The sequence below is a fragment of the Ranitomeya variabilis genome, chromosome 3 (assembly GCF_051348905.1).
Source record: "Ranitomeya variabilis isolate aRanVar5 chromosome 3, aRanVar5.hap1, whole genome shotgun sequence".
In the NCBI taxonomy this organism is placed as follows: domain Eukaryota; kingdom Metazoa; phylum Chordata; class Amphibia; order Anura; family Dendrobatidae; genus Ranitomeya; species Ranitomeya variabilis.
Window position 1 is genome coordinate 676303959 of NC_135234.1, and position 27965 is coordinate 676331923.

The 27965-nt window shown below is 45.5% G+C and overlaps 2 protein-coding genes across 2 annotated transcripts in view; one reads left to right on the forward strand and one right to left on the reverse strand.

Moving 5' to 3' along the window:
* Positions 1-1022: 1022 nt before the first annotated feature.
* Positions 1023-12913, forward strand: NPFF (neuropeptide FF-amide peptide precursor). Its single transcript, XM_077299793.1, has 3 exons — positions 1023-1172; positions 10522-10640; positions 12209-12913. The coding sequence occupies exons 1-3, from the start codon at positions 1047-1049 to the stop codon at positions 12327-12329; spliced, it is 366 nt and encodes a 121-aa protein (XP_077155908.1). The 5' UTR covers positions 1023-1046; the 3' UTR covers positions 12330-12913.
* Positions 12914-15159: 2246 nt separating this feature from the next.
* The window catches only part of TARBP2 (TARBP2 subunit of RISC loading complex), a 33011-nt gene continuing 20205 nt past the window's right edge, over positions 15160-27965 (reverse strand). The window contains exons 7-9 of the mRNA XM_077297966.1: positions 24007-24134; positions 21737-21932; positions 15160-16135 (exon numbers count right to left, since the gene is read on the reverse strand). Of these exons, the coding sequence (XP_077154081.1) occupies positions 15978-16135; positions 21737-21932; positions 24007-24134 (482 nt within the window). The 3' untranslated portion in view covers positions 15160-15977. The remainder of the gene's footprint in view (positions 16136-21736; positions 21933-24006; positions 24135-27965) is intronic.

Here is a 27965-nt window from a genome sequence, read left to right on the forward strand (position 1 = left end):
ACATATTAAAGGCACAAAACATATCAATATCACAACCCTTACACTTATGCAAAATGACTTGTAGCTGTAATTACAGCAAAAGGAGGCTCCACAAAGTACTGACTTTAGGGGGGTGAATAGTTATGCACACTGAAGATTTCAGTTATTTTGTCCTACTTGTTGTTTGCTTCACAATAAAAAGAAAACCAAATGTTCACAACACGCAAAAGCAAAAACAGTGAAATTACAGGTTGTCGGGTAGCAAAACATGAAAAATGACAAGGGGGTGGGGTGGATACTTTTGCAAGCCACTGTAGCTAATATTATTTTATATAGAAGAACTATGGTGATTGAGAAATGTCTGAGTAGTGGACAATAAGGGACTATAGTAGGATTTCTATGAAAAATACAACTTTTATCTTTAAACATTTAATTCAATATTTTTGTAAAACGACTTGAATTAAAGTGAACACTTCAATCACATTGAAGACTTTGCATCACATCTATCGACCTGGCCCTTCAGAGGTAAAATTGTGTCACTGTCCAAATATGTCAGAACTCTGCATCGTGGACCTCGGTAGGACGGTTTACTCCATGTTTGCAGCAGGAATTATTCCTTTATATTAGGCATCGGGGATGAGTTCAGTAAATAAAGCAATCTCATAGAAATGGAGGAGAATTCCCCACACCTGCCATTGCTGCAGTTATTCACTTAAAAACCAAATTTCTGTGCAGTACAAATAAGCAAATCACCACCAGATCCCGTCCACTGGGACCCAATACATTAGCAGGACAAACAGCTTTCAATTAAGTGTCCACAAAAGGGGTTTAAAGCACAAATTAAGTGGATTTATCACCGTAATAACATTGTGGGGAGCTTTGTGCACTCCTGGGAGTATTTCTTCTCCTTGGGGCCACATCTCACCCGTCATGGAGTGACAAGAACATGTGGCTCTTACGCAGATGAATCACCAGATGCACCTTGTCGGGACACTGGCTCCTCCCCGGTAATTTGCCTCCTATATACACAAGACCCAGGTCCATTCTGTCACATCTCACTCTCAGCCATGGAGATCCTAACACTGATGCTCCTCGCTCTACTTTCCTGTGCCAGGAGTGCCCAGCTTCATCAGGCAGGTGAAGAGTCACCTGAACACTTCATGGAGGGGTCACCAAGTTTCCTTGACTCGCAGGTAAATCATGGTCGTTCCCCAAGGATATGTTTGCAATTTATTAAATTAATTGTAATGTAATAATTGTCCTTAACCATTTATATCCCCGATATGACTGTAGTAACCAGATACAGGTATTACAGGGGCTATGAGTTATTATTGGCATTATTGTATTATTATTCACATGTTACTTATCCGGTTTGGAAAATGTCCCTTCTGTGGGTCCTGAAACCATCACTAATGTCCTGGCTCTTGGCATCCGATGTTTCCAATGGATCATGTGCAAAACCACAACTACCTAGCCGCTGTAGAAGTGCGAACACCTGGGTAATGGATCAGAACCAAAAAAAATAGTTCTCAGACAAGTCTTATAGACTTGTGAGATACTTAAGGGCTTTTCTCACTCAGTAAAATACATTTATCATCTATCCCATCCCGTGGTAAAGTGATAAATGTATAATCACCAAGGGTCTAATCACAGATCCCCCCCAACAATGCTGAGTTCCAAAATCTCATTAAATGTGGATTATTTTTGGACATACTCAAAAACCCCAAAACCCCTCCATTCGCTTGACTGATAAAATAGCTAACTTAGTCAGTCCCATACAAGTGAATGGAGCAGTGGTCATGCAGGTATATTACTTGTCCATTGACAGAAGGGATGTTGGTATTCCTACTTTTTGGATAGGTAGAGTCATATTCTTCGGACCTCTAGTAATCAATCAGTTATCCAGGAGATGTAGACTTAGTGAGAACTTCCCAAAACCAAAGTAAAAATGTAAGGACTCTACCCCAAATCCATGCCTTTGATTAAAACACTAAGGCTGCCGTCACACTATCAGTATTTGGTCAGTATTTTACATCAGTATTTGTAAGCCAAAACCAGGAGTGGAACAATCAGAGGAAAAGCATAATAGAAACATTAACCCATTATTCTGTATTTATCACCCACTCCTGGTTTTGGCTTACAAATACTGATGTAAAATACTGACCAAATACTGATAGTGTGACGGCAGCCTAAAGCCAACAAGCTAGGGGTACATAATATCGGTCCTAGACGTGCTGTCCTTGTGGAAAACAGACCACACATGGACCAGTATTAATATGTTAGTTCTGATGTTTTTTCCACATGGACCAATGATCTCTGAGAAAAATAATGTGCTAGTGCAGTGGTGGGTAATTAATTTTCCCGAGGGGCCACATGAGAGACCATGACTGTTGTGGAGGGCCAAGCTAATAGCTTGAAATTAATTCTACTCAATATTAATTTATTAATATTAATTGTATCACTTAATAATGAGCATAATTAAGTATGCTGACACCCCCTTATATACCTTTGAACCCCCCCACACAGCCCCTTATATACAGCATGAGCCCCACACAGCCTCCCTATGTACGGCATGAGCCCCACACAGCCTCCCCATGTACAGCATGAGCCCCACACAGCCTCCCTATGTGCGTCATGAGCCCCACACAGCCTCCCCATGTACAGGATGAGCCCCACAGCCTCCCCATGTACAGGATGAGCCCCACACAGCCTCCCCATGTACAGGATGAGCCCCACACAGCCTCCCCATATACAGCATGTGCCCCACAGCCTCCCCATGTACAGCACGAGCCCCACACAGCCTCCCCATGTACAGCACGAGCCCCACACAGCCTCCCCATGTACAGCATGAGCCCCACGCAGCCTCCCCATATACAGCATGTGCCCCATGCAGCCTCCCCATGTACAGCACGAGCCCCACAAAGCCTCCCCATGTACAGGATGAGCCCCACACAGCCTCCCCATGTACAGGATGAGCCCCACACAGCCTCCCCATGTACAGCATGAGCCCCACGCAGCCTCCCCATATACAGCATGTGCCCCCACGCAGCCTCCCCATGTACAGCATGAGCCCCACACAGCCTCCCCATGTACAGCATGAGCCACACACAGCCTCCCCATGTTCAGGATGAGCCCCACAAAGATTGCCCATGTACAGCATGATCCCCACAAAGCCTCCCCATATACAGCATGTGCCCCACAGCCTCCCCATGTACAGCACGAGCCCCACAAAGCCTCCCCATGTACAGCACGAGCCCCACACAGCCTCCCTATATACAGCATGTGCCCCACGCAGCCTCCCCATGTACAGCATGAGCCCCACACAGCCTCCCCACATACAGCATGTGCCCCACAAAGCCACCCCACGTACAGCATGAGCCCCACACAGCCTCCCCATGTACAGCATGAGCCCCACGCAGCCTCCCCATATACAGCATGTGCCCCACGCAGCCTCCCCATGTACAGGATGAGCCCCACACAGCCTCCCCATGTACAGCATGAGCCCCACGCAGCCTCCCTATATACAGCATGTGCCCCACGCAGCCTCCCCATGTACAGCATGAGCCCCACACAGCCTCCCCATATACAGCATGTGCCCCACAAAGCCACCCCATGTACAGCATGAGCCCCACACAGCCTCCCCATGTACAGCACGAGCCCCACAAAGCCTCCCCATGTACAGCACGAGCCCCACAAAGCCTCCCCATGTACAGCACGAGCCCCACAAAGCCTCCCCATGTACAGGATGAGCCCCACACAGCCTCCCTATATACAGCATGTGCCCCACGCAGCCTCCCCATGTACAGCATGAGCCCCACACAGCCTCCCCATATACAGCATGTGCCCCACAGCCTCCCCATGTACAGCACGAGCCCCACAAAGCCTCCCCATGTACAGCATGAGCCCCACACAGCCTCCCTATATACAGCATGTGCCCCACGCAGCCTCCCCATGTACAGCATGAGCCCCACACAGCCTCCCCATATACAGCATGTGCCCCACAGCCTCCCCATGTACAGCACGAGCCCCACAAAGCCTCCCCATGTACAGCATGAGCCCCACACAGCCTCCCTATATACAGCATGTGCCCCACGCAGCCTCCCCATGTACAGCATGAGCCCCACACAGCCTCCCCATATACAGCATGTGCCCCACAGCCTCCCCATGTACAGCACGAGCCCCACAAAGCCTCCCCATGTACAGGATGAGCCCCACACAGCCTCCCCATGTACAGGATGAGCCCCACAAAGATTCCCCATGTACAGCATGAGCCCCACACAGCCTCCCCATGTACAGCACGAGCCCCACAAAGCCTCCCCATGTACAGCACGAGCCCCACAAAGCCTCCCCATGTACAGCACGAGCCCCACAAAGCCTCCCCATGTACAGCACGAGCCCCACAAAGCCTCCCCATGTACAGCACGAGCCCCACACAGCCTCCCCATGTACAGCACGAGCCCCACACAGCCTCCCCATGTACAGCGTGAGCCTCACAAAGCCACCCCATGTACAGCATGAGCCCCACACAGCCTCCCCATGTACAGCATGAGCCCCACGCAGCCTCCCCATATACAGCATGTGCCCCACGCAGCCTCCCCATGTACAGGATGAGCCCCATGTACAGCATGAGCCCCACGCAGCCTCCCTATATACAGCATGTGCCCCACGCAGCCTCCCCATGTACAGCATGAGCCCCACACAGCCTCCCCATATACAGCATGTGCCCCACAAAGCCACCCCATGTACAGCATGAGCCCCACACAGCCTCCCCATGTACAGCATGAGCCACACAGGCTCCCCATGTACAGGATGAGCCCCACACAGCCTCCCCATATACAGCATGTGCCCCACAGCCTCCCCATGTACAGCACGAGCCCCACACAGCCTCCCCATGTACAGCACGAGCCCCACACAGCCTCCCCATGTACAGCATGAGCCCCACGCAGCCTCCCTATATACAGCATGTGCCCCACGCAGCCTCCCCATGTACAGCATGAGCCCCACACAGCCTCCCCATGTACAGCATGAGCCACACACAGCCTCCCCATGTTCAGGATGAGCCCCACAAAGATTGCCCATGTACAGCATGATCCCCACAAAGCCTCCCCATATACAGCATGTGCCCCACAGCCTCCCCATGTACAGCACGAGCCCCACAAAGCCTCCCCATGTACAGCACGAGCCCCACACAGCCTCCCTATATACAGCATGTGCCCCACGCAGCCTCCCCATGTACAGCATGAGCCCCACACAGCCTCCCCACATACAGCATGTGCCCCACAAAGCCACCCCATGTACAGGATGAGCCCCACACAGCCTCCCCATGTACAGCATGAGCCCCACGCAGCCTCCCTATATACAGCATGTGCCCCACGCAGCCTCCCCATGTACAGCATGAGCCCCACACAGCCTCCCCATATACAGCATGTGCCCCACAAAGCCACCCCATGTACAGCATGAGCCCCACACAGCCTCCCCATGTACAGCACGAGCCCCACAAAGCCTCCCCATGTACAGCACGAGCCCCACACAGCCTCCCCATGTACAGCATGAGCCCCACAAAGCCACCCCATGTACAGCATGAGCCCCACACAGCCTCCCCATGTACAGCATGAGCCTCACAAAGCCACCCCATGTACAGCATGAGCCTCACGCAGCCTCCCCATGTACAGCATGAGCCCCACGCAGCCTCCCCATATACAGCATGTGCCCCACGCAGCCTCCCCATGTACAGGATGAGCCCCACACAGCCTCCCTATATACAGCATGTGCCCCACGCAGCCTCCCCATGTACAGCATGAGCCCCACACAGCCTCCCCATATACAGCATGTGCCCCACAGCCTCCCCATGTACAGCACGAGCCCCACAAAGCCTCCCCATGTACAGGATGAGCCCCACACAGCCTCCCCATGTACAGGATGAGCCCCACAAAGATTCCCCATGTACAGCATGAGCCCCACACAGCCTCCCCATATACAGCATGTGCCCCACAGCCTCCCCATGTACAGCACGAGCCCCACAAAGCCTCCCCATGTACAGCACGAGCCCCACAAAGCCTCCCCATGTACAGCACGAGCCCCACACAGCCTCCCCATGTACAGCATGAGCCTCACAAAGCCACCCCATGTACAGCATGAGCCCCACACAGCCTCCCCATGTACAGCATGAGCCCCACGCAGCCTCCCCATATACAGCATGTGCCCCACGCAGCCTCCCCATGTACAGGATGAGCCCCATGTACAGCATGAGCCCCACGCAGCCTCCCTATATACAGCATGTGCCCCACGCAGCCTCCCCATGTACAGCATGAGCCCCACACAGCCTCCCCATATACAGCATGAGCCCCACACAGCCTCCCCATGTACAGCATGAGCCACACACACAGCCTCCCCATGTTCAGGATGAGCCCCACAAAGATTGCCCATGTACAGCATGATCCCCACAAAGCCTCCCCATATACAGCATGTGCCCGACAGCCTCCCCATGTACAGCACGAGCCCCACAAAGCCTCCCCATGTACAGCACGAGCCCCACAAAGCCTCCCCATGTACAGCACGAGCCTCACAAAGCCACCCCATGTACAGCATGAGCCCCACACAGCCTCCCCATGTACAGCATGAGCCCCATACAGCCTCCCCATGTACAGCATGAGCCCCATACAGCCTCCCCATGTACAGCATGAGCCTCACAAAGCCACCCCATGTACAGCATGAGCCCCACACAGCCTCCCCATGTACAGCATGAGCCTCACAAAGCCACCCCATGTACAGCATGAGCCCCACACAGCCTCCCCATGTACAGCATGAGCCTCACAAAGCCACCCCATGTACAGCATGAGCCCCACACAGCCTCCCCATGTACAGCATGAGCCTCACAAAGCCACCCCATGTACAGCATGAGCCCCACAAAGCCTCCCCATGTACAGCATGAGCCTCACAAAGCCACCCCATGTACAGCATGAGCCCCACACAGCCTCCCCATGTACAGCATGAGCCCCATACAGCCTCCCCATGTACAGCATGAGCCCCACAAAGCCTCCCCATGTACAGCATGAGCCCCATACAGCCTCCCCATGTACAGCATGAGCCCCACGCAGCCTCCCCATATACAGCATGTGCCCCACGCAGCCTCCCCATGTACAGGATGAGCCCCACACAGCCTCCCCATGTACAGCATGAGCCCCACACAGCCTCCCCATGTACAGGATGAGCCCCACACAGCCTCCCCATATACAGCATGAGCCCCACACAGCCTCCCCATGTACAGCATGAGCCCCACACAGCCTCCCCATATACAGCATGAGCCCCACACAGCCTCCCCATGTACAGGATGAGCCCCACAAAGATTCCCCATGTACAGCATGAGCCCCACAAAGCCTCCCCATGTACAGCATGAGCCCCAGTTTCCCCATATACTTCATGAGGCACCACACAGCCTCCCCATAAACCGCATGAGCCCCACACAGCCTTCTTATATGCAGCATGAGCCCCACAGCCTCCCCATATACTGATTGAGCTTCACACAGCCTCCCCATATATTGCATGACAGTATACAGCCTTCCCATAGCCTCCCCATGCGCAGCATGAGCCCCACACAGCCTCCCCGTGTGCAGCATGTCACCCCCATAGCCTCCCCGTGTGCATGTCACCCCATAGAATCCCCATGCTCATACACATGAAAAAACAAAAACAAAACCACCACTTACTGGTGTTTCACACGCTGATTGGTGGAGGAAGTGGCCGGAGGTTAGTGTCATCCGTTTTCCAGATGAGACTCGCCTATGTTTTAATGGATGCATAAAAAAACAAATGCACCATGCGTATGGTATTTATTTTTGTGTTTTTAATTATCAGTGTAAAAAAACAGATGTAATATGAATATGAGATGGATGATTTTTGTGATTTTTCATACACTCGTGTGAACGTAGCCTGAGACCACATTAGGATGAGTGTATTGTAGCCGTATGGCTGTCGGGATGCAACACATTGCTCTACTGACCAGAACATCCCATCCGGAATGTGACAGAGACACAGGTACAATATGTACAATATGCCAGTCTGAATGAGGCCTTGATGTTTCTTCTTCCTGCAGGTAGGAAAACATGATATGTGATAAACTGATGCCTCATTCCCTGACAAGTTATCTTCTCAGGCTTCTAATAACTTTGAATTACCATGGAGAAGACAAGTCTGTACATTTGCGACTCCCAATGGCTGAAATGTTACACAACATCTGACAGATTTATGACCTTCACAATTGATCCTTAGGGCATATTAGTCCCAAATCTCTAAAGAACTTAAGTCCAGTGTTCAGCGTAATCAATTAAACACATCCGTCTTCCTGGCAGAAAGAACCTTGGTCATAAGGAATCTTGGCAGGAAACCATTTAGAAAGATCAATTAAAATAATAAGCTCCACAGACTACAAAATCATGTAATGAAATTCCACCTGAAAACACAATACCCACCGTTTGTGGAGAGTAAAATGCTAAATGTCACTTCTAACTCATACAAAGATCTGGTCTGGGTACCATATTCATTTCAAGGTTCCTATATCCACTATTTGGGTAACAAAATGCTGTATGTTTGAAGTGTGGCCTTTATTAATGGATGTGGTGTCACTTTTCAGAATTTCTCTCATAAGTTGACAAGTGTCTGTAATCCACCTACTCTTATCAGTGAGCCAGTTTGCTGCTTTGTCCATTGCCTAAGGCCTGTTTCACACGTCAGTGGCTCTGGTACTTGTGACAGTTTCCTCACGTACCGGAGACACTGACACACGTAGACACATTAAAAATCAATGTGTCTCTGCACGTCAGTGATTTTTCGCGGACCGTGTGTAAAACACGGAGGCATGTCTACGTGTCTCCGGCAGCACAGTCCACAAAGCGTCCTGCACACGTGCACACGGAGAACAGTGTGCACTCTCCTCCGTGTGCACGTATCGCCGCAGGAGAAACAGCGCTAGAGTTGAGCGCTGTCCCCCCTGCGTGTGGTGCTGAAGCCGGCATTCATTCCTTCTCCCCAGCAGCGTTCGCTGGAGAGAACTCACCCAGCTCCTGCGATGCTTCCTCTAAGCGCCGGCGGCTTGTCCTGTGTGAGCGGTCACGTGGTGCTGCTCATTACAGGGATGAATATGCGGCTCCACCCCTATTTTAATGCAAGCGGGCGGGCGCACAGGGGGTGGGAGGTGACCACGAACTTTATTTTAAACACACACAAAAAAAACACCTCGATTTTTCATTCCTTCTCTCCAGCGAACGCTGCTGGGGAGAAGGAATGAATGCCGGCTTCAGCATCAAAAGCAGGGGACAGCGCTTAACTCTAGCGCTGTCTCCTGCACGGTCCGTGTGGTCCTCAGTCGGCACACGGGCGGCACAAGGCTGCCACACTAATGTGCCACGTGAGCACACAGACACGGATAACTCGGTACCGATTTTTCCGGTACCGGAATTATCTGGACTTGTGAGACTGGCCTAATGCATATTTCAGATTTTTGGGAGTTGGTTATGAAGGTTGGTTAAAGGTTGGATATGAAGTCTGCGTGAGTCCAGGGTGCTGCTGTCTTCATTAGCTCACAAATCAGCACAGATTTTATCCTTTTCCCTTATTTGTTCTTCTTGTTTACAACCTTATATTTCTGACCTCCCCGAGACTGTAGGTACTTTCTCCCCTCAAACAGTGGAAATCTGTGTACAATCCCTCTTTGCTGCTATCTTTAACATGGAGAGAAGCGAGGGGGGAAGCAGAGAGTGCGGTTAGAACCAGCAGCTAGATAAAGGACATGCAAATATTTTGCAGGAGCAAGATGGTAAAAAATTGTAACGATCAGCATCTAAATTTTTTTCCAACTTTGTATTTATTATGCAAATAAACAATAGAAAAAAATCGTGTGAAGATGTACATACTCTTTAAAGGGGACCTGTCAGCTCTGCTGACATCTGATGCCTATTTTTAGTAAAAACTTGTATTGCCCATAATTTGACCAATTTGGCGCATCTTTTTTTTAGTCCTCTGCCTTGTGCAGTTCTTCTTTTCTTCTTCCTAGAAATTTTTTAAGAAAATGGCATTGGTGTGTTACCAACTGGGGAGCTGCTCCTACACACTGACACTTTCCAATCTAACAGTGCCAGGCTCCCTTGACGTGGAGGATGGTGGCACCAAGTTATTACTTATAAGTTTCTAGGAGGAACAACAATGGATTGTCATAATAAAGTTCTAAGAAAAAGATCCTCCAGCAATATTTCATGGAAACACAAGTATTTACTGTTAGGAGAAAGCAGTATTTTCATACTTTCTAATAGGCCAGTTTTACACTTCTTGCAATCACGGTCCAAGTGCAGACTGTAGGGTTCAGATTTGTCGCAGGTCTCCAACCCGAATGAAACAGCCGCTTAGATGCCCGAGGCTGTCGGGTTTGGATCAGGAGACCAATGGCCGGTCCGGACATCACTTTCTGTACCATGAATGTTGGAAGTGTGGAGACGCCTCATATGTAAAAGAAATGTGCATTTGTTGAATATGTTGGTTTCTGGATTTCAGCTGGAGGAAAGTTTCCCATCGCAACCCTTATCAGATGACAAGATTGGCCTGAATTCTTTGCTGAGAACCATCCTGCACAGCAGAAATTCCCGCAGCTCCTTCCAGTTCCAACCACAAAGGTAAAGATGCTAATGTCTATCTGCAGCATGCACGCGTCCGCTCCAATATAGAAGGGATGGCTTCTATCCAGGGTTTTGCTTGGGTGTTTTGTTTTTCATGTAATTTAAAAAAAACTTGTTGTTTAGAGTATTTGGCGCTGGCAGCATGCGCCTGGTATGTAGTTACTTGCCGGCAGAGCACACATCCCTACAGGAAGTGAATATATGCCATTATAACTAGCGAGTCCTGATATGGTTGCTTCATAGGGAAGAAGGTGATTAGTCGAACAGTGACTAGTGCAAAAGCAGCTGTGGCTATAAGGAAAGTGTGTGTGGGACACAGTTTCCACTATTTGACCAAGTTCCCATGGATCTAAAACAGAGGATTTTTGGCAGAACACTTGATTGCGGAAAATCCTCTGTATTTTACAGTACCTGCATAGTACACAACATTTAAAGATGTTACAAGCTGCAAAAAATATCAATTTTTAAGATCTAGGCGCAGCTGCCCTACACCTTTTTTAGCAATGAGATCTGCAATGGTAAATAGTTACTACTGCGGGTATCACTGATTGGCTTCCACTGCTGGAGGTCCCCAGTAATTACGTTCCTTACATAGCCTTAGAATAGGGTCGCACAGCTAGGACTACTTTTAAGATCACCTCCTTTCACTGCAGCTGAAGATGCTGTGAATACAAAAGGTCTCCCATTTAGAGTAGGAAAAAAATGGTTCTAAAATAAAAGCTTTATAAATGAGCATAACTCCAAACTAGACTATGAAATCCGTCCTTTCAACAGTATAATGGACCATTTGTTTTTCCACAATCTATTTGTAGCCTTTTCTGGAACATAGGTGCCAGTAAGTGCGCAGTCAGACGGACGTATAACACAAATGATGATGGCATTGTAATGCTCGGACTGGCCGGCAGCTCTCCTGATCGGACCGTGATGGCATCTATTACTATGTAGCTGTCACGCTCTGCCGCCGGGCAGTCTGTGCACTGCGATGTGATTGTCATCTGTGTTATACGCCCATCTGACTGCGCCCCAATAGACTTCATATCAGACTATGTTTCTCCATTATATTTCATGTTTATTACCAAATAGCTATTTGTACCTACCAAGTGCTTTACCATTTTTGTTTTAGTCCAAGGTTTCATGTTGATAATCTACATTATCATGCTTTTTGATATTGCATGTGAGCATATGAAGTCAAGAAATGGAGAGTTTGCAAAACTGATCAGATTTGAGCCTAGAAATAAAATTCCCACAATAGATGTGAATCTGTAAGGGTGATAGGATGCAGCAGAGTGCCAGCAGACATTTTATTACCGCAAGGGACATTTTGATAGTCACAAGGATAAAATATAGGCAATTCTGGGAGTCCAAAGTATAACCTTGTGATTGGAGTAAAGACTAGTAAGGCAGCTATCGGAGCCAGCCTGCAGCTTGATACAGGGGTCAGAGTACAAGGCAAGTTGATTTTCCCATTGTATATTATGGGTAGATGTAACTAATCTGATAATACAGTGACGATCAGAGCATAATATGATTAAGCTTCATTGAACTTTTGATCTACCTCTTTGAAGGTTTGGAAGAGATGAGCACAGCTCCATGCCAGGAGACAGCAGGATCCATTCTCGAGGATGGGACTCGGCGCCACAGTTCTGGAGCATGGCCGTTCCCCAACGCTTTGGCAGAAAGAAATAACTTGTGTATTAACCAGCGCTGTCCGTCCTCCGATCCGGCACCGAATGCATTGCACTTTCATATAGTAAAAGAAAGTGCCCAGAGACATGTACACCAAATACAGAACACAGCTATCGCAATATCCCAGCAGTTTGCTTTAGATCATCATCTAGCAGGCATATCATGGCCACAAATGCCGCATTGCTTTCTGTGGCTTGCTGGATATTAGCCCTGTGCTCAGAAATACTTGCCATCGGCAATACGGTCAAATCTTTTGTAAATACACAATTTTACTATCATTCTGATAGGAAAGATGCCAGATGATTGTACCAAGACTCCCAATCAATGTATATAAAACCTTGTATCAAGTGACGTAACAAGTTCCTGTGATTGTTATACGTTAATAAAGTAATTTACAGCAGCTGTTGCTGGTTATTCTTGGCTGTTCGATCAGTTCCTTCTAGGTCATGTTCCCACAGAGCATAAAAGCTGAGGTTTTATTTTGTTTAGAAAGTCTACATTGATGAGCTCATTCAGAAGTCATTGTGTTTTTTTCTTGTACGCAAAAAAACCACAGCATGTCATCACTGTTTTGGATCTGATTTTCATTGGAGTTGCGCCAGTGTTAGTTCTTTTTACCAAGGTGTTTTTTTTTCCCCTTCCATGGGGAAAAAAAAATAAAAAAATTTGAGCTTCTATCAAACAGTCCATGAAAAATGCCAGCACTCTGTACCTAATATTTTTTTTTCCACAGACTTGCATTGATCTGCAGACATTCAGGCCACAAAGATACACTGACATGTGAACTGGCACCTAGATGAAATCGGCTACAAGTTCTAACCTAGACAGACGCAGACTGACATCTAAATGAGCCCCAACTGGTCAAGTACATGTGATTTCATGAGCACTCACGCCCCAGCGGAGCATTTAATAGGCGCTGGTGAGCTGTGCAATTTTTTCCCCTATAGGCTTGTGGTGAGCCTGAAAAAAACACACACAAAAAATGCAATTGTGTTAAATGCAGAATCACAGCTTTTTTTTTTTTTTTTTGCAAAAGCCAAAATGCATAAAGAAAAGGGGGGGGAAAAAAAACACCAAATGCAATAATCGGGGCAGGTTGCTATAAACCTGTATAGAATGCATTGTTTTCACACGTGGCAACATGGCTTCTTCTATCACATTGTAAGGATTCATTACAAATGGAAAAGCTGGGGCCTCAGCGGTCTTAAATTCAAACTACCCATTTGGGGTAGAAAGCCAAGTGTTAGATTTGTCTGAATATACGCTTACATTGGGTTTGGTAGCTTCTATTTCCTAAATCTGCTTGTGTAGTTGCTAGTTCAGAGCTGAGTACCTATTTCCTGAGTATCATGCCCTCCTGGTTTCTGTGCCCAAGTCCCAATGGAAAATGTAACCTGCTGTGTGTGAATAAGAACTAGTACGGAGCGGGTTTAGTCACTGCTCCCTATACTGTGAGCAATGGCTGCAGGCATGCCTCGGCCCTGTATTCACAGCTCGTCATCAGTCAAAAAGTGCCGGAGCGTGCCTATAGTGAGCGGTGACTACCAGGCATGCCCCATGACTGAAAGCTGGCAGCTCCAGGTAGGAAATAAGTTCATTTTTTCCCAGTAGCTGCACTTTCAGTAAGTATGAGCATGTACCGAGGTGGCAGGATTCCTTTACGGGGGTTATTCTGGAATTAGGGTTTTTATTTTCCCTTACCGAGTTAAGAAGTTACAGGCAAGTTATTGCCAAAGAGGTGCCTGTTCTGCCTTTTGGAGACCTCTCTCAGCTCAGGTAGCAATTTTCCTGTTTCCTTTGACCTCACATCAAAACTGCAGCTTTTCTCTATCGACAGGGTGTCACAGCCAATGTCATACTAATTGTCAGCCTGCTCCCCGCAGTAATGCTGCAGGGAGCAGACTGTCCGTTCGCATGTCGTCGGCAGTGAAGGAACAGAACACCAGTAGAGGACGGATGGAAGAGAAGACGCTGCGATTTTGACATGACATCATAGGAAAAAGGAGAATCACCGGTAGGAGCAGTCTGTGGCAGCTCTGAACCGGAGCAGATTGTCGGTGGGCAGAACAGGCAGGTAGGTAATAACAGGTAAAATGTATATTCAGTGAAGACAGACTTCCCCATTACTGAGATAGGAGGTGGCAGTTACTACGGATACAAGTCTATGTAGATGGGAGGTGCTCTTCCTCTAGCTCCTCCTCCTGTCTACATGGACTTGTATCCATAGCAATTGTTCTCTCAGTAATGAGAAATTCATCACTAAATACAGAATTGAGAGATTTGATAATGACTGATCAATTCTGGGAGAGAAAAAAAAAAAAAAGCAGATTTATCTGATAACACATATTACGAAATTGCTTATTTTCATATACACTAATGAAATAAAAATTAAACCGCCAGCTACGCTTTAAGTAAGTGCATACCATAGGCAGGCATTACTAACTTCTAATTACTGGGCACTATGGTCAGCAAGTCTGGTCATGAATAAACAGATCATAAAGTATTATAGTAATAATACACGAGCACACGAGTCCAGTAAATGAAGGAGCTGAGAGCCACGATGGATGTCCGCAGTGAGGGCGCGCAGCGATCATACACCAATTACCCTGTGAATAGGTGAGTAATGCTTCACCGGTGAAAACTCCCTTCAGTGTCCAGAGGGTAGGATTTTTTTTTAAGCTTTTGAGGTAACACTCACTGTCCAGTGATCATCATCCTGGAACAAATGTTTGGAGACCCGTTCTTTCTGTCTATATATAAAGGAGCTGGCTCACATACTTTTGCATAAACCATTCATAAAGCTCTGTAGTAATGCAAGAGATGCATCGCGTCCACATATGGATTTATATTTACACCAGCAAATTACACATTTTGCTATTTTTTTTACCTTAATTCATAGGGATTGTTCAGCTTTATGAAAATAATAATAAAAAAAAACTTAAGAACAATTCATAGTTATTTCCAGAAAAAAAATGGATGAGGACTGTTTCAACACAGTCCTGTACAGTAAATCTTACGGAAGCACGCGGCCATCATCACATGCACATGATTAAAATTATATAAAAAAGTTTTTCAAGTGTCCAATAGAGGCGACAAGTTTCTGGTTGAATTTCATTTCACTCGTGCTCACGGTCGTAGATCTCATGTCCTTTTTCTTCTTCCATCCGCTCTGCTGATACTTGAGGTAAATTACAAATACTTGAACAAAGTGCCACAGAAGCACCGGCTCACAAAAGAGAACTTGTCCCCTTTAAGATGAACAGTCGTCAAAATAAAAAACGCAAAATAAATAGAAATCCATGCAAAATCAAGAGTGGGGAAGGACACTCACCTTACTCCCCCAAAGAACGATCTACGTGGGGTCAGTATTTCCACCCAACATTAACTGAGGGATCTCAGGAGGAGAGCGGACGGCTAACACTGTGGTGGAAAACATGGCTCCCAGCAAACAAAATCTACCACGAGCTCATCCTCCGTACCTTCTGATCATGAGTTTGCGGTAGGTTTCTACAGTAGCAGCACAGTTTACCAGGACCTTGGGCTTTACGGTGCACACTAGGGTTAGGCTCTTGTGGTGTCGAGTCCTTGAGTGACTGAAGTAACTGATAAAAACATAAGCTGTCTCGTGTTCTTCACTCTTCATCACGGTCACTTACTGCCGGCCATAATTTTGAGATACTGCAGAGCGTTGTGTGCAGCGTTTCCCCGGGCGGCTTCTCTCGTGGCAGCAGAACCGTGACATACAGTCGTGGGCTGTGTTGAAAGCTCCACAAGACATTGATAGAGACCACTCAAACTGCACTCATCTGGGAAGAAATGGTTATAAGATGAATGAAAGGCGGGAAAAAAAAATTCAAAACCGAAAGAGGACCTGCAGAAATACAGTATATTGCAGAGTATAATGTAACTGACAGCCAGCACGGTTTCATGAAGAATAAGTCCTTTCTATCTAACATGTTGGGTTTCTATGAGGAGGTAAGTGCAAATCTGGATGCTGGTAATGCGGCTGATGTGATTTATCTGGACTTTGCAAAGGCATTTGATACTGTACCACATAACAGCCTTATACTGAAGCTACAGAAGCAAGGACTGGGGGAAACTATATGCAGATGTCACCTCTCTGCTCTCCAGAATCCCAGAGTGTCTATCAGCCATATCCTCCTTCTCCTCTCGCTTCCTCAAGTTCAATGTGGACAAATCTGAACTAATTATCTTTCCTCCATCACACATATCTTCCCTACCTGATCTATCTATCAAAATAAATGAAATCACACTTTCCCTGTCCCCACAATCTGCTGCCTCGGAGTAACCCTTGACTCTGCCCTGTTCTTCAAACTGCACATCCAAGCTCTCACCACCTCCTGTCGCCCCCAGCTCAAAAATATTTCAAGAATCCGTCCTTTCCTCAACCCACACTATCAAAATGCTTGTGCATGCCCTAATCATCTCCCGCCTCGACTACTGCAACATCCTCCTCTGTGGCCTACCTTCTAACACTCTCGCACCCCTCCAGTCCATCCTTAACTCTGCTGCCCGACTAATTAGTCTCTCTTCGCGCTACACTCCTGCTTCCCCCCTTTGTAAATCCCTTTACTTGCTCCCAATTTCCCAGCGTATCCAGTTTAAATTACTAACACTGACCTACAAAGCCATCCATAACCTTTCTCCTCCATACATTTCTGAACTAATCTCCCGATATCTTCCCTCACGTAATCTCTGGTCCTCCCAAGACCTCCTCCTGAAACCTGAAAACCCACCTCTTCAAAGAAGCTTACAGCCTGTAAAGACCACACGGCCACCTCAACACCATCGGAGCTACTGCAACCCTCGACCTACTGTCTCCTTAATCCTGTAGAATGTAAGCCCACAAGGGCAGGGTCCTCTACCCTCTGTACCAGTCTGTCATTGTTAGTTTTGTTTACTATAAGTGATATTTGTATTTTGATGTAACCCCTTCTCATGTACATCACCATGGAATCAATGGTGCTATATAAATAAATAATAATCATAATATGCAGATGGGTAAGTAATTATTATTATTTTATTATTGGCTAAGTGACAGGAAACAGAGTCATCATAAATGGTACGTTCTCTAAATGGGATATAGTCAGCAGTGGGGACCACAGGGATCTGTACTGGGAGCAGTGGAGTACCTCAGGGATCTGTACTGGGACCAGTGGGGTACTGCAGGGATCTGTGAACCAGTTACAGAAGAAGAAGTAATCAGGCTCCTAGCATCTTCTCGCCCATCCACTGGCATCAGTGACCCCATTCCGTCACATCTCCTCCAGTCCCTTTCCCCGGCTGTCACCTCTAACCTCACAAAAATATTCAACCTTTCTCTCACTTCCGGTATTTTTCCCCCCTCATTTAAGCATGCCATCATACATCCATTACTTAAAAAACCCTCCCTCGATCAAAACTGTGCCGCTAATTATAGACCTGTCTCTAATCTTCCCTTCATCTCTAAACTCCTGGAACGCCTGGTCCACTCCCGTCTTACCCGCTATCTCTCAGATAACTCTTCTCGACCGTCTTCAATCTGGTTTCCGCTCTTTACACTCTACTGAAACTGCCCTCACTAAAGTCTCTAATGACCTACTAACAGCTAAATCTAATGGTCACTACTCCATGCTAATTCTATTGGATCTCTCCGCAGCATTCGACACTGTGGATCATCAGCTCCTCCTCACTATGCTCCGCTCCATCGGCCACAAGGACACCGTTCTCTCTTGGTTCTCCTCCTATCTCTCTGACCGATCCTTCACTGTATGTTTTGCTAGTTCCTCCTCCTCATCTTCCCCTTACTGTTGGGGTTCCTCAAGGATCAGTCCTAGGCCCCCTCCTCTTCTCCTTGTATACTGCCCCTATTGGACAAACAATCAGTAGATTTGGTTTCTAGTACCCTCTCTATGCTGATGACACCCAATTATACACCACTTCTCCTGATATCACGCCGACCTTTTTAGAAAACACCAGTGATTGTCTTACCGCTGTCTCTAACATCATGTCCTCCCTCTAGCTGAAACTGAACCTGTCAAAAACTGAACTCCTCGTGTTCTCTCCCTCTACTAACCTACCTTTGCCTGACATTGCCATCTCAGTGTGTGGTTCCACCATTACTCCAAAGCAACATGCCCGCTGCCTTGGGGTCATCCTTGATTCCGAGCTTTCATTCACCCCCACATCCGATCATTGGCTCGGTCTTATCTGCATCTCAAAAAGATTTCTAGAATTCACCCGTTTCTTACTTTCGACTCAGCAAAAACTCTTACTGTTCCACTCATTCATTCATTCTCGTCTGGACTATTGTAACTCTCTACTAATCGGCCTCCCTCTTACCAAACTCTCCCCGCTCCAATCTGTCCTGAATGCTGCAGCCAGGATCATATTCCTCACCAACCGTTACACCGATGCCTCCACCTTGTGCCAGTCATTACACTGGTTACCCATCCACTCCAGAATCCAGTACAAAACTACTACCCTCATCCATAAAGCACTCCATGGCTCAGCACCACCCTACATCTCCTCTCTGGTCTCAGTCTACCACCCTACCCGTACCCTCCGCTCCGCTAATGACCTCAGGTTAGCATCCTCAATAATCAGAACCTCCCACTCCTGTCTCCAAGACTTTACACGTTGCTGCGCCGATTTTTTGGAATGCACTACCTAGGTTAATACGATTAATCCCCAATCCCCACAGTTTTAAGCGTGCCCTAAAAACTCATTTGTTCAGACTGGCCTACCACCTCAACGCATTAACCTAACTATCCCTGTGTGGCCCATTCAAAAAAACAAACAAAAAAAAAAACAATCAGGTTTCTCGCATCATGTTCTCATACAATTTATACAGTTAATAGCCTCTGTGTCTGTACTGCTACATACTTAGGCAGTGAACTGGTTCATGCAGCTTTACATGAACACCCGATTCTTACACTATGGCTGGTCCAAATAACTAAAGCAATTGTTACCATCCACCTCTCGTGTCCCCTTTTCCTCATAGGTTGTAAGCTTGCGAGCAGGGCCCTCATTCCTCCTGGTATCTGTTTTGAACTGTGATTTCTGTTCTGCTGTAATGTCTCTTGTCTGTACAAGTCCCCTCTATAAGTTGTAAAGCGCTGCAGAATATGTTGGCGCTATATAAATAAAATTATTATTATTATTATCTGTGCTAGCACCAATTCTTTTTAACCTCTTTATAAATGACCTTGTGGATGGGATTAAGAGTAAAGTGTCAGTCTTTTCTGACGACACCAAACTATGTAGGATACTAAAATCTGACCTTGACATTACAAGATTGCAAAACGATCTGAATAGGATGACTGAATGGTCAACCACTTGGCAAATGGAGATTTAATGTAGATAAATGTAGAGTAATGCACCTAGGACGGAGTAATACTATTTCTGCATATACATTAAATGGGACTACAGATCAGGAGAAGGACTTGGGTATACTCAAGCAGCAGTACTCAATATCAAGCAGAAGCCGCAAAAGTAAACAAGATTTTAGGATGTATAAAAAGAGATAAAATCCCGTGATCCCAACGTAGCATGACTCCATTATAAATCACTAGTGAGGTCACATCTAGAATATCTGATCCAGTTTTGGGCCCCACATTTTAAAAAGGATATTCAGAAATTAGAATCGGTTCAAAGATGGGCAACTAGATTATTAGAAGGGATGGAGGCCTCTCATATGAAAGGTTGGAAAAGTTGGACTTGTTTAGCTTAGAAAAAAGACGCCTCAGAGGAGATCTCATTTACATGTATAAATATATGTGGGGCCAGTACAAAACACTGGCACATGACTTGTTCCTTACAAAGACTGTCCTGAGGACTAGGGGGCACTTATTACGGGTGGAAGAAAGGAGATTCCAACAGCTAAATAGGAAAGGGTTCTTTACAGTTAGAGCAGTCAGACTATGGAATGCCGACCACAGGAGGTAGTAATGGCCGACACTATAACAGCTTTTAAAAAAGGGCTGGATGATTTCCTTGGTCTTTATTCAACCTACTAGATGGTGGCACGATTCTAACGCATCAAGTATTCTAGAATATGCATGTCCACGTAGTATATTGCAGAGTCACGTATTATACAGACTTAAAATAAAAAATAAACATATACTCACCTTCCGAAGGCCCTTTGAAGTCCTGGCCCTGTGTGCGGTGCACGTGGCAGCTTCCGGTCCCAGGGCTGGTATGAGCGCAGGACCTGTGATGACGTCGCGGTCACATGACCGTGACGTCATGGCAGGTCCTTCTTGCATACCATCCTTACCACCGGAACCTGCCGCTTGCATGGAGCGGTCACCGGAGCGTCGCAAGAAGCGGGAAAGGCGGCGGAAGGTGAGTATATAATGATTTTTTATTTTTTTTATTATTTTCAACATTAGATGTTTTTACTATTGATGCCGCATCAATAGTAAAAACTTGGTCACACAGGGTTAATAGCGGCAGTAACGGAGTGAGTTACCCGCGGCATAACGTGGTCCGTTACCGCTGGCATTAACCCTGTGTGAGCGGTGACTGGAGGGGAGTATGGAGCGAGTGCCGGGCACTGACTGCAGGGGAGTAGGGCGGGACTAATCGGACTGTGGCCGTCTGATTGGTCGCGGCAGCCATGACAGGCAGCTGGCGAGATCAATCAGCGACTTGGATTCCATGACAGACAGAGGACGCGACCAATGAATATCCGTGGCAGACAGACAGAAGGACAGACAGACGGAAGTGACCCTTAGACAATTATATAGTAGATGTAACTGAGTTAAGCCCATGTACACACGCAATGTCCAACGCCTCAATTCCTTGTGCTTTTAAGACTATATAAAACATTGGCTACATTATATTCAAGAACCGCAGTACTGATGATCAAGGGCTCCGCTCACTTCACATCCGGAAGCAGAGTGTGGCCGGTGCCATCATGTCTACAGATACCTGCAGCTCCCAGGTTTGAGTGGCAGGGATTGTGCACCCATCCTGCGCCCCTTAATATGGTTTGTGTTGCTGTAAGAGATAGAAAAGGTCTCGTTCCCACCACTTCAGAGATTTGGGATCGTGGGGGGGCGCTGGTTTCTCAGGCATTGGGGTACAATCACAAACTTAAGATTGTTAGACAGGATCAGATCAGCTCTCATTATTTAAAAACAAAAAAAAAAGCAAAACTACTATGACGATTCCTACATCATTACCACCTGATTGTACACCCGCATCTTTAACCCCTTTTGTTTTATAGAAAAGTACAAAGTGATGTAGATAAACGTATCCATTTATCAGAATCCCTTTTTGAATTTGGTGAAGTTTTTAGTTTCTGGCAAAACTTTACGTAAAAAAAAAAAAAGGTCTTGTTACAACAGTAAATAGGCACGAGCCATATGTGCTGGTCTCTAGCAGTAGAAATCCCATCTTACCAATGTCCAGATAGCTGATCTGAAAGCTCTGCTCGTCAGACAGGTCTTGTAGGAGGGAGCAGAAGCCAGAACTCAGGATGGTAAGTGGGTGACTTCTCAGGTGAAGGATCTTTTCTCCAGCAGAATTCCGCAGAGAGTCCCAAGTACAGGCTAATCCTCGGCCCCGGCTTCCATCTATCCGTCCCCCTCCGGTATTCTGCACATAGAAGAAATCATCAATCACTAACTTCTGTTTTTAAAGCTGATCAGTTAGAAAGATTAAAGAGGGAAGGCGAATGTGCGCTGAAAGTGTCCCTGTTCAGAGAACCTATTCAAACGGGACATTTCTCAGCAGCCGTCTGTAAGACTAAAAAAAATCTGGTTTATTTGCTACATTTGAGTTATTGTAAATGCAAAAAGTTTATAAACTAGGACAATATAAATTAGCTCAACACAAGTGGTTTCTCCAAACTCGCCACAAAATGACACTTACTGACTACTGCAGTCTATTCATCCCTTCATCACTGTGCAATTTTCTGTGGGGTTTTTTTTTTGTGCTTTTGTTTTTTCCTCCCCTTCTTCAAAGAGCCATAAATTATTTTTCTTGCCATATAAGGGCTTGTTTTTTTGTGGGAAAAATTGTACTTTTGAATGGCACCATTCATTTTAACATGCGATACACTAAAGCGTGAAAAAATTCCACAACTGCTTTTTTTTATTTATACAATGCTGCAGGTGCCAAAAAACATTGTTCTAGCCTTTTGATTTTTTTCTCATTACAGTTTACCGATTGGATTAATTTATTGAATATTTTGATAGCTCAGACTTTTACGAACACAGCAATATGTAATGTGTATTTTTTTGTTTTATTTTCAATGGGGCAAAAGTGGGGGTGATTTGAACTTGGAACGCAAAACTAAATCAGCACTGCAAAAAAAAAAAAAAAAAATCTGTTGAGAGTCCTGTGCCATATACCAATATATAAGAACATAAGGCAAAGGAAAAAAACAAATGGGTGCATAAACGCCACTAGGGTCCATAGAAAATGAAGTAAGACTTGTAAAAATATCTAGAAAATTCAATAAGCTTTATTAGTATAAAAAAAAACACCTTCAAATCCCACCAAGTTTTTCTATGGGGTGCAAGTCAGGCAACCAACGTCCACTTCAGAATCATACAGGACTTCTTCTGATACCAAAGTTGGAGGACTTTGAGGTATGCTTGGGATGACTGAAGCAGCATCGGACCCGCCAATAGGACAACTTTCCTCACATTACGTTTCCCCCTAGGATTTCCTGATACTTGCATCTTGCTCTTCACAGGCTAGAGATGTCCAGTGCCGAAGGAAGCAAAGCAACCCACCATGCAAGATTCCATTGCTGAACAAAAATCACGTTTTAGCACATTTAAAGTTTGTTTAAAAACATTTAGACAAGTCTGTGAGAATATAGTCTGGTCATATGAGAGCAAAAATTGAGCTCTTTAGATGCCATAATACACAGCATGTTTGGAGGCCAAAAGGCACTGCATATCACCCTAAAAACACCATACCAACAGTGAAGTCAGGAGGTGGGAACATCGTGGTGTGGGGCTGCCACCTACCATCTACCAGGATGATGAAGATGAAACGAGGGCAGATATTTCAGCAAGACAATGATCCCAGACACACAGCCAAGGAAACTCAATCGGTTTCAGAGAAAGACAATAAAGCAGAACAAATGGCCTAGACAATTACCTGACCTGAATCAGATAGAAAATTTATGGAAGGAACTAAAGCACAAAGTTCATAGGAGATCACCTCGGAACCTTCAGGATTGAAGGGTGTTTGTGTGGAAGAATGGGCCAAAAATCACACTTGAGCAATGCATGCAACTAGTTTCTCCATAAAGGAGGGGTCGTGAAGCTGCCATCACCAACAAAGGCTTTTGTACAAAGTATTAAATACATTTCAGTAAGTGTGTTCAATACATTTTTCCGGTGTCATTTCTCATTATTACATACAGCTTAATTTATGGACATCTATGGTTTGATTTCTTTGCCTGTATGGATTGGATTGGTTGTTACCAACATCTGGAGAGAATTTCATGTCATTAACACCTTTAGAAATATACTTACCTAGAAATTTAGTGACGTGCTCAATACTTATTTCACCCACTGTATGTAAGCATGATCTGTCTACACTAGCACGTTCATGGGCCTTTAAATTATTAGTTCCAATGAGGACAGTGATGCTTATGTCTGTAAATATGGTGGCGCTATATAAGATATAAAAAAGAATAATAATCTGATACCATAGAAAATTGATCGTCCTCAGCGTCCAGCTCTCCATTCTCCCGATGTTCGGTGGGTACCCTTTGTATCTGTAGGAGCATCTTGGCGGCAGCATTCCTTTTCGCCAGCTTTTTGGATGTGCCACTGCCTGGAGAAAAAAAATAAAAAAAATAAAGGATTTTAAAATCTGTATTTATATTTTTTGGAGCAAAACACTGTGGTAAAGCGAGTCAGTGAAGATGCAGTTAAAAAAGTATGTCTACCATACCCAGCAAGAAACTAAATCCATCGATATAAATCATGGCAAGCACGATATGCGTTTCCTTAATTACGGCACGGTTTGTCGGCCATATGTCACAAGTTGCTAGGTATTTTACAACTTCACCAAGGCAGACAGACATAATAAACTCCACAATAAAAATGTGGCAGATATTGCTCCAGGATTTATAAAGTTATTACTTTAGTTCTCCTCTGCCAGGATGACTTCACATATATGTCCCCATTCTAGAAGAATACTAATCGGGTCAATGCAGAGCGGATGACAATCACAATCCATTTGTATCAGGGCGACAAGGATTTGGAGAATATCTTACACATTGTATACAACCCGCCATTGTTGCTCTGTTTAGGAGATTTCTCCTCAAACTCCCCAGCAATAGAAAAAAAAAAAAATGACCCCAGCAATATCAACGTGATGAGCAGGCTTTGCTTTCTCTAGACTCACAGCCATCACTGCACACCTGTACCGGGGGGCTCATAATGTGGTTTATGGCTACATGGCAAGTACACAAGGCAAAAAGTTTGATGACCTTCACCTCCAACATCCACAAGGCTGAAAATCGCCACAATCACCGTGTATGGCTGTTGTGCCCACATGTATGGACAACCCTATGACGGATGCTTCACTTTAACCCCTTCATGACCTTGGGATTTTCCATTTTTCCGTGTTCGTTTTTTCGCTCCCCTCCTTCCCAGAGCCATAACTTTTTTATTTTTCCGTCAATATGGCCATGTGAGGGCTTATTTTTTTGCAAAACAAGTTGTACTTTTGAACGACATCATTGGTTTTAGCATGTCGTGTACTAGAAAACGGGAAAGAAATTCCAAGTGAGTTGAAATCGCAAAAAAAGTGCAGTCCCACACTTGTTTTTTGTTTGGCTTTTTTGCTAGGTTCACTAAATGCTAAAACTGACCTGCCATTATGATTCTCCAGGTCAGTACGAGTTCATAGACACCAAACATGACTAGGTTATTTTTTATCTAAGTGGTAAAAAAAAAATTCCAAACTTTGCTAAAAAAAAAAAAAAAAAAATTGCGCCATTTTCCGATACTCGTAGCGTCTCCATTTTTCATGATCTCGGGTCGGTTGAGGGCTTATTTTTTGCGTGCCGAGCTGGCATTTTTAATGATACCATTTCGGTGCAGATACGTTCTTTTGATCGCCTGTTATTGCATTTTAATGCAATGTCGCAGCGACCAAAAAATGTAATTCTGACGTTTCAATTTTTTTCTCGCTATGCCGTTTAGCGATCAGGTTAATGCTTTTTTTTTTATTGATAGATCGGGCGATTCTGAACTCGGCAATACCAAATATGTCTAGGTTTGATTTTTTTATTTTGAATGGGGCGAAAGGGGGGTGATTTAAACTTATGGGTTTTTTTTGTTGTTTTTTTTTTACTTTTGCCATGCTTCAATAGCCTCCATAGGAGGCTAGAAGCTGGCACAACTCGATCAGCTCTGCTACATAGCAGCGATCATCAGATCGCTGCTATGCAGCAGAAATGCAGATGTGCTATGAGCGCAGACCACAGGGTGGCGCTCACAGCTAGCCGGGATCAGTAACCATAGAGGTCTCAAGGACCTCTATGGTTACTCTGCAGAAGCATCGCCAAACCCCGATCATGTGACGGGGGTCGGCGATGCGATAATTTCCGGCCACCCGGCCGGAAGCGCCGGTTAAATGCCGCTGTCTGCGTTTGACAGCGGCATTTAACTAGTTAATAGCGGCGGGTGAATCGCGATTTCACCCGCCGCTATTGCGGGCACATGTCAGCTGTTCAAAACAGCGGACATGTCCCGGCTTTGATGCGGGCTCACCGCGGAGCCCTGCATCAAAGCGGGGTATCTGACCTCGGACGTACTATCCCGTCCGAGGTCAGAAAGGGGTTAAAGGGAATTAGTCAGGTTTTTTGCTATGTAATCTGATGGCAGCATGAGGTAGGTATTGACACGTGGATTTCAGGGATGTGTCACTTATTAGGCTGTGTGCTGTTACAATACAATGAGTGTTTCATCAGCAGGAGATTATTACTGCCAGACAGGGCCAGTTTTAGACAGTGTGGCCCTGAACACTCACACATTGCACCATCACAGACATATTTCGGTTGTATTTACATTCGCTGAGTTGAGGCCATTAAATGAGCACGATCGACAATATTGAAGTCGTTTGGAGCTGGTTTTCCTCTTTACACAGGATGACGAATAATAATGGGGACAGATATATCACTAGTAGATCAATATGTCCACACACATCATGGTATCGGAATCACATCTGCAGATTACACCGGCGATGTGCTGCTGAGAACAATGATTTTTATTCCACCATAAACAATCCAATCACCTGATGAATCAGCAGCATTTTGCTCGTTCATTGGGCGATTGCTGACATGTTTACACCATATATCTCTTCTCCCTTTTTGACTACTTCTGTGCATAGTGATTTGGGGTATTTCACTATAGTATTACATGCCATAATATTATACGCTATTATTCAATATACTGTAGGAGCGGTGTTTTGCTTCCCCTATAATGCTCTTGTATTCTGCAGGTGGCCATCCAGCTTTAACTCCAGGGTGACTAGGAAGGAATCAAAACCAGAAAAACAAGGATCCCTAAAATTTAACTTTTAATGAATAAAGTTAAAAACAATTATTCCAAATTTGAAAACACTACAACAAATGGGTTACCATAGGAAAAAGAAAATATATTTTATGTGCCCTATTGAGCCCTGCGGGTCCACTATACTGGCCCCGACCTAACTGTGGAGGTTGGCACCCTAAGTTTCTGCGGTAGGCGCCCCCACTCGACGGCGGCTTGCCTATCCCTACAAATCCCTATGGCAATTGAAAACTGTGTCCCAATACACCCATAGCCCAGAAAAAAAACACAAGAAAAGAAAGCAAAATTGCAAAAAAAATATATAAAAAAAATAAATAAAAAATAATGAAATAAAAAGGATATTCTAATAGTTTTTTTGCGTTTAAATATCCTTATTGAGATTCAGATATCCAAATACAATCTGAGCAAAAAAGTTGCATATGTCTCATCTGTCCAAATATTCAAATGAAAAAAGGGGACGGAGCTCCGCAACAAATGACTTTTTCACTATTCAAACCCATCAAAAGAACTGTATCAATTCATAATTCCAGTAGCTACTCATTTGAATGTGACATGGTATAATGACCCTACATCCTCAATGAACCACGATGAGTGACAATCGCATTCCTATTAAGTTATAATGGGTAACAGTCATAGCGGAAACAAACCATCCAAATTAAGCCACCGGTCAAACTTCCTCTGCATAATGGCTTCAACAAGTTTTTTCCACATGGATGGCCAGCATCCCCTGATGAACCCCAGTTATTCCCACAGGGGGGAAACGCGTTGGGCACTGTTAGGGATGTTACTCCCATATGAAGCTTTACTGGTGGCTTAGGTCGGACGGTGATCTCCGCGCTGATGGCGGTACAATGTGGCTCAGATGAGTATATAACCATTTGCACTACCTATGAGTATCTAAACATTATTTCAACCACCTACCATGTAGCTATGTGAAGTCCTATTATGGACACTATATGGTTAAAAAGTGTGAATTCTGCGGAGCACTGTTGTTGAAGCCATTATGTAGAGGAAGTTTGACCGGTGGCTTCATTTGGATGGTTTGTTTCCGCTATGACTGTTACCCATTATAACGTAATAG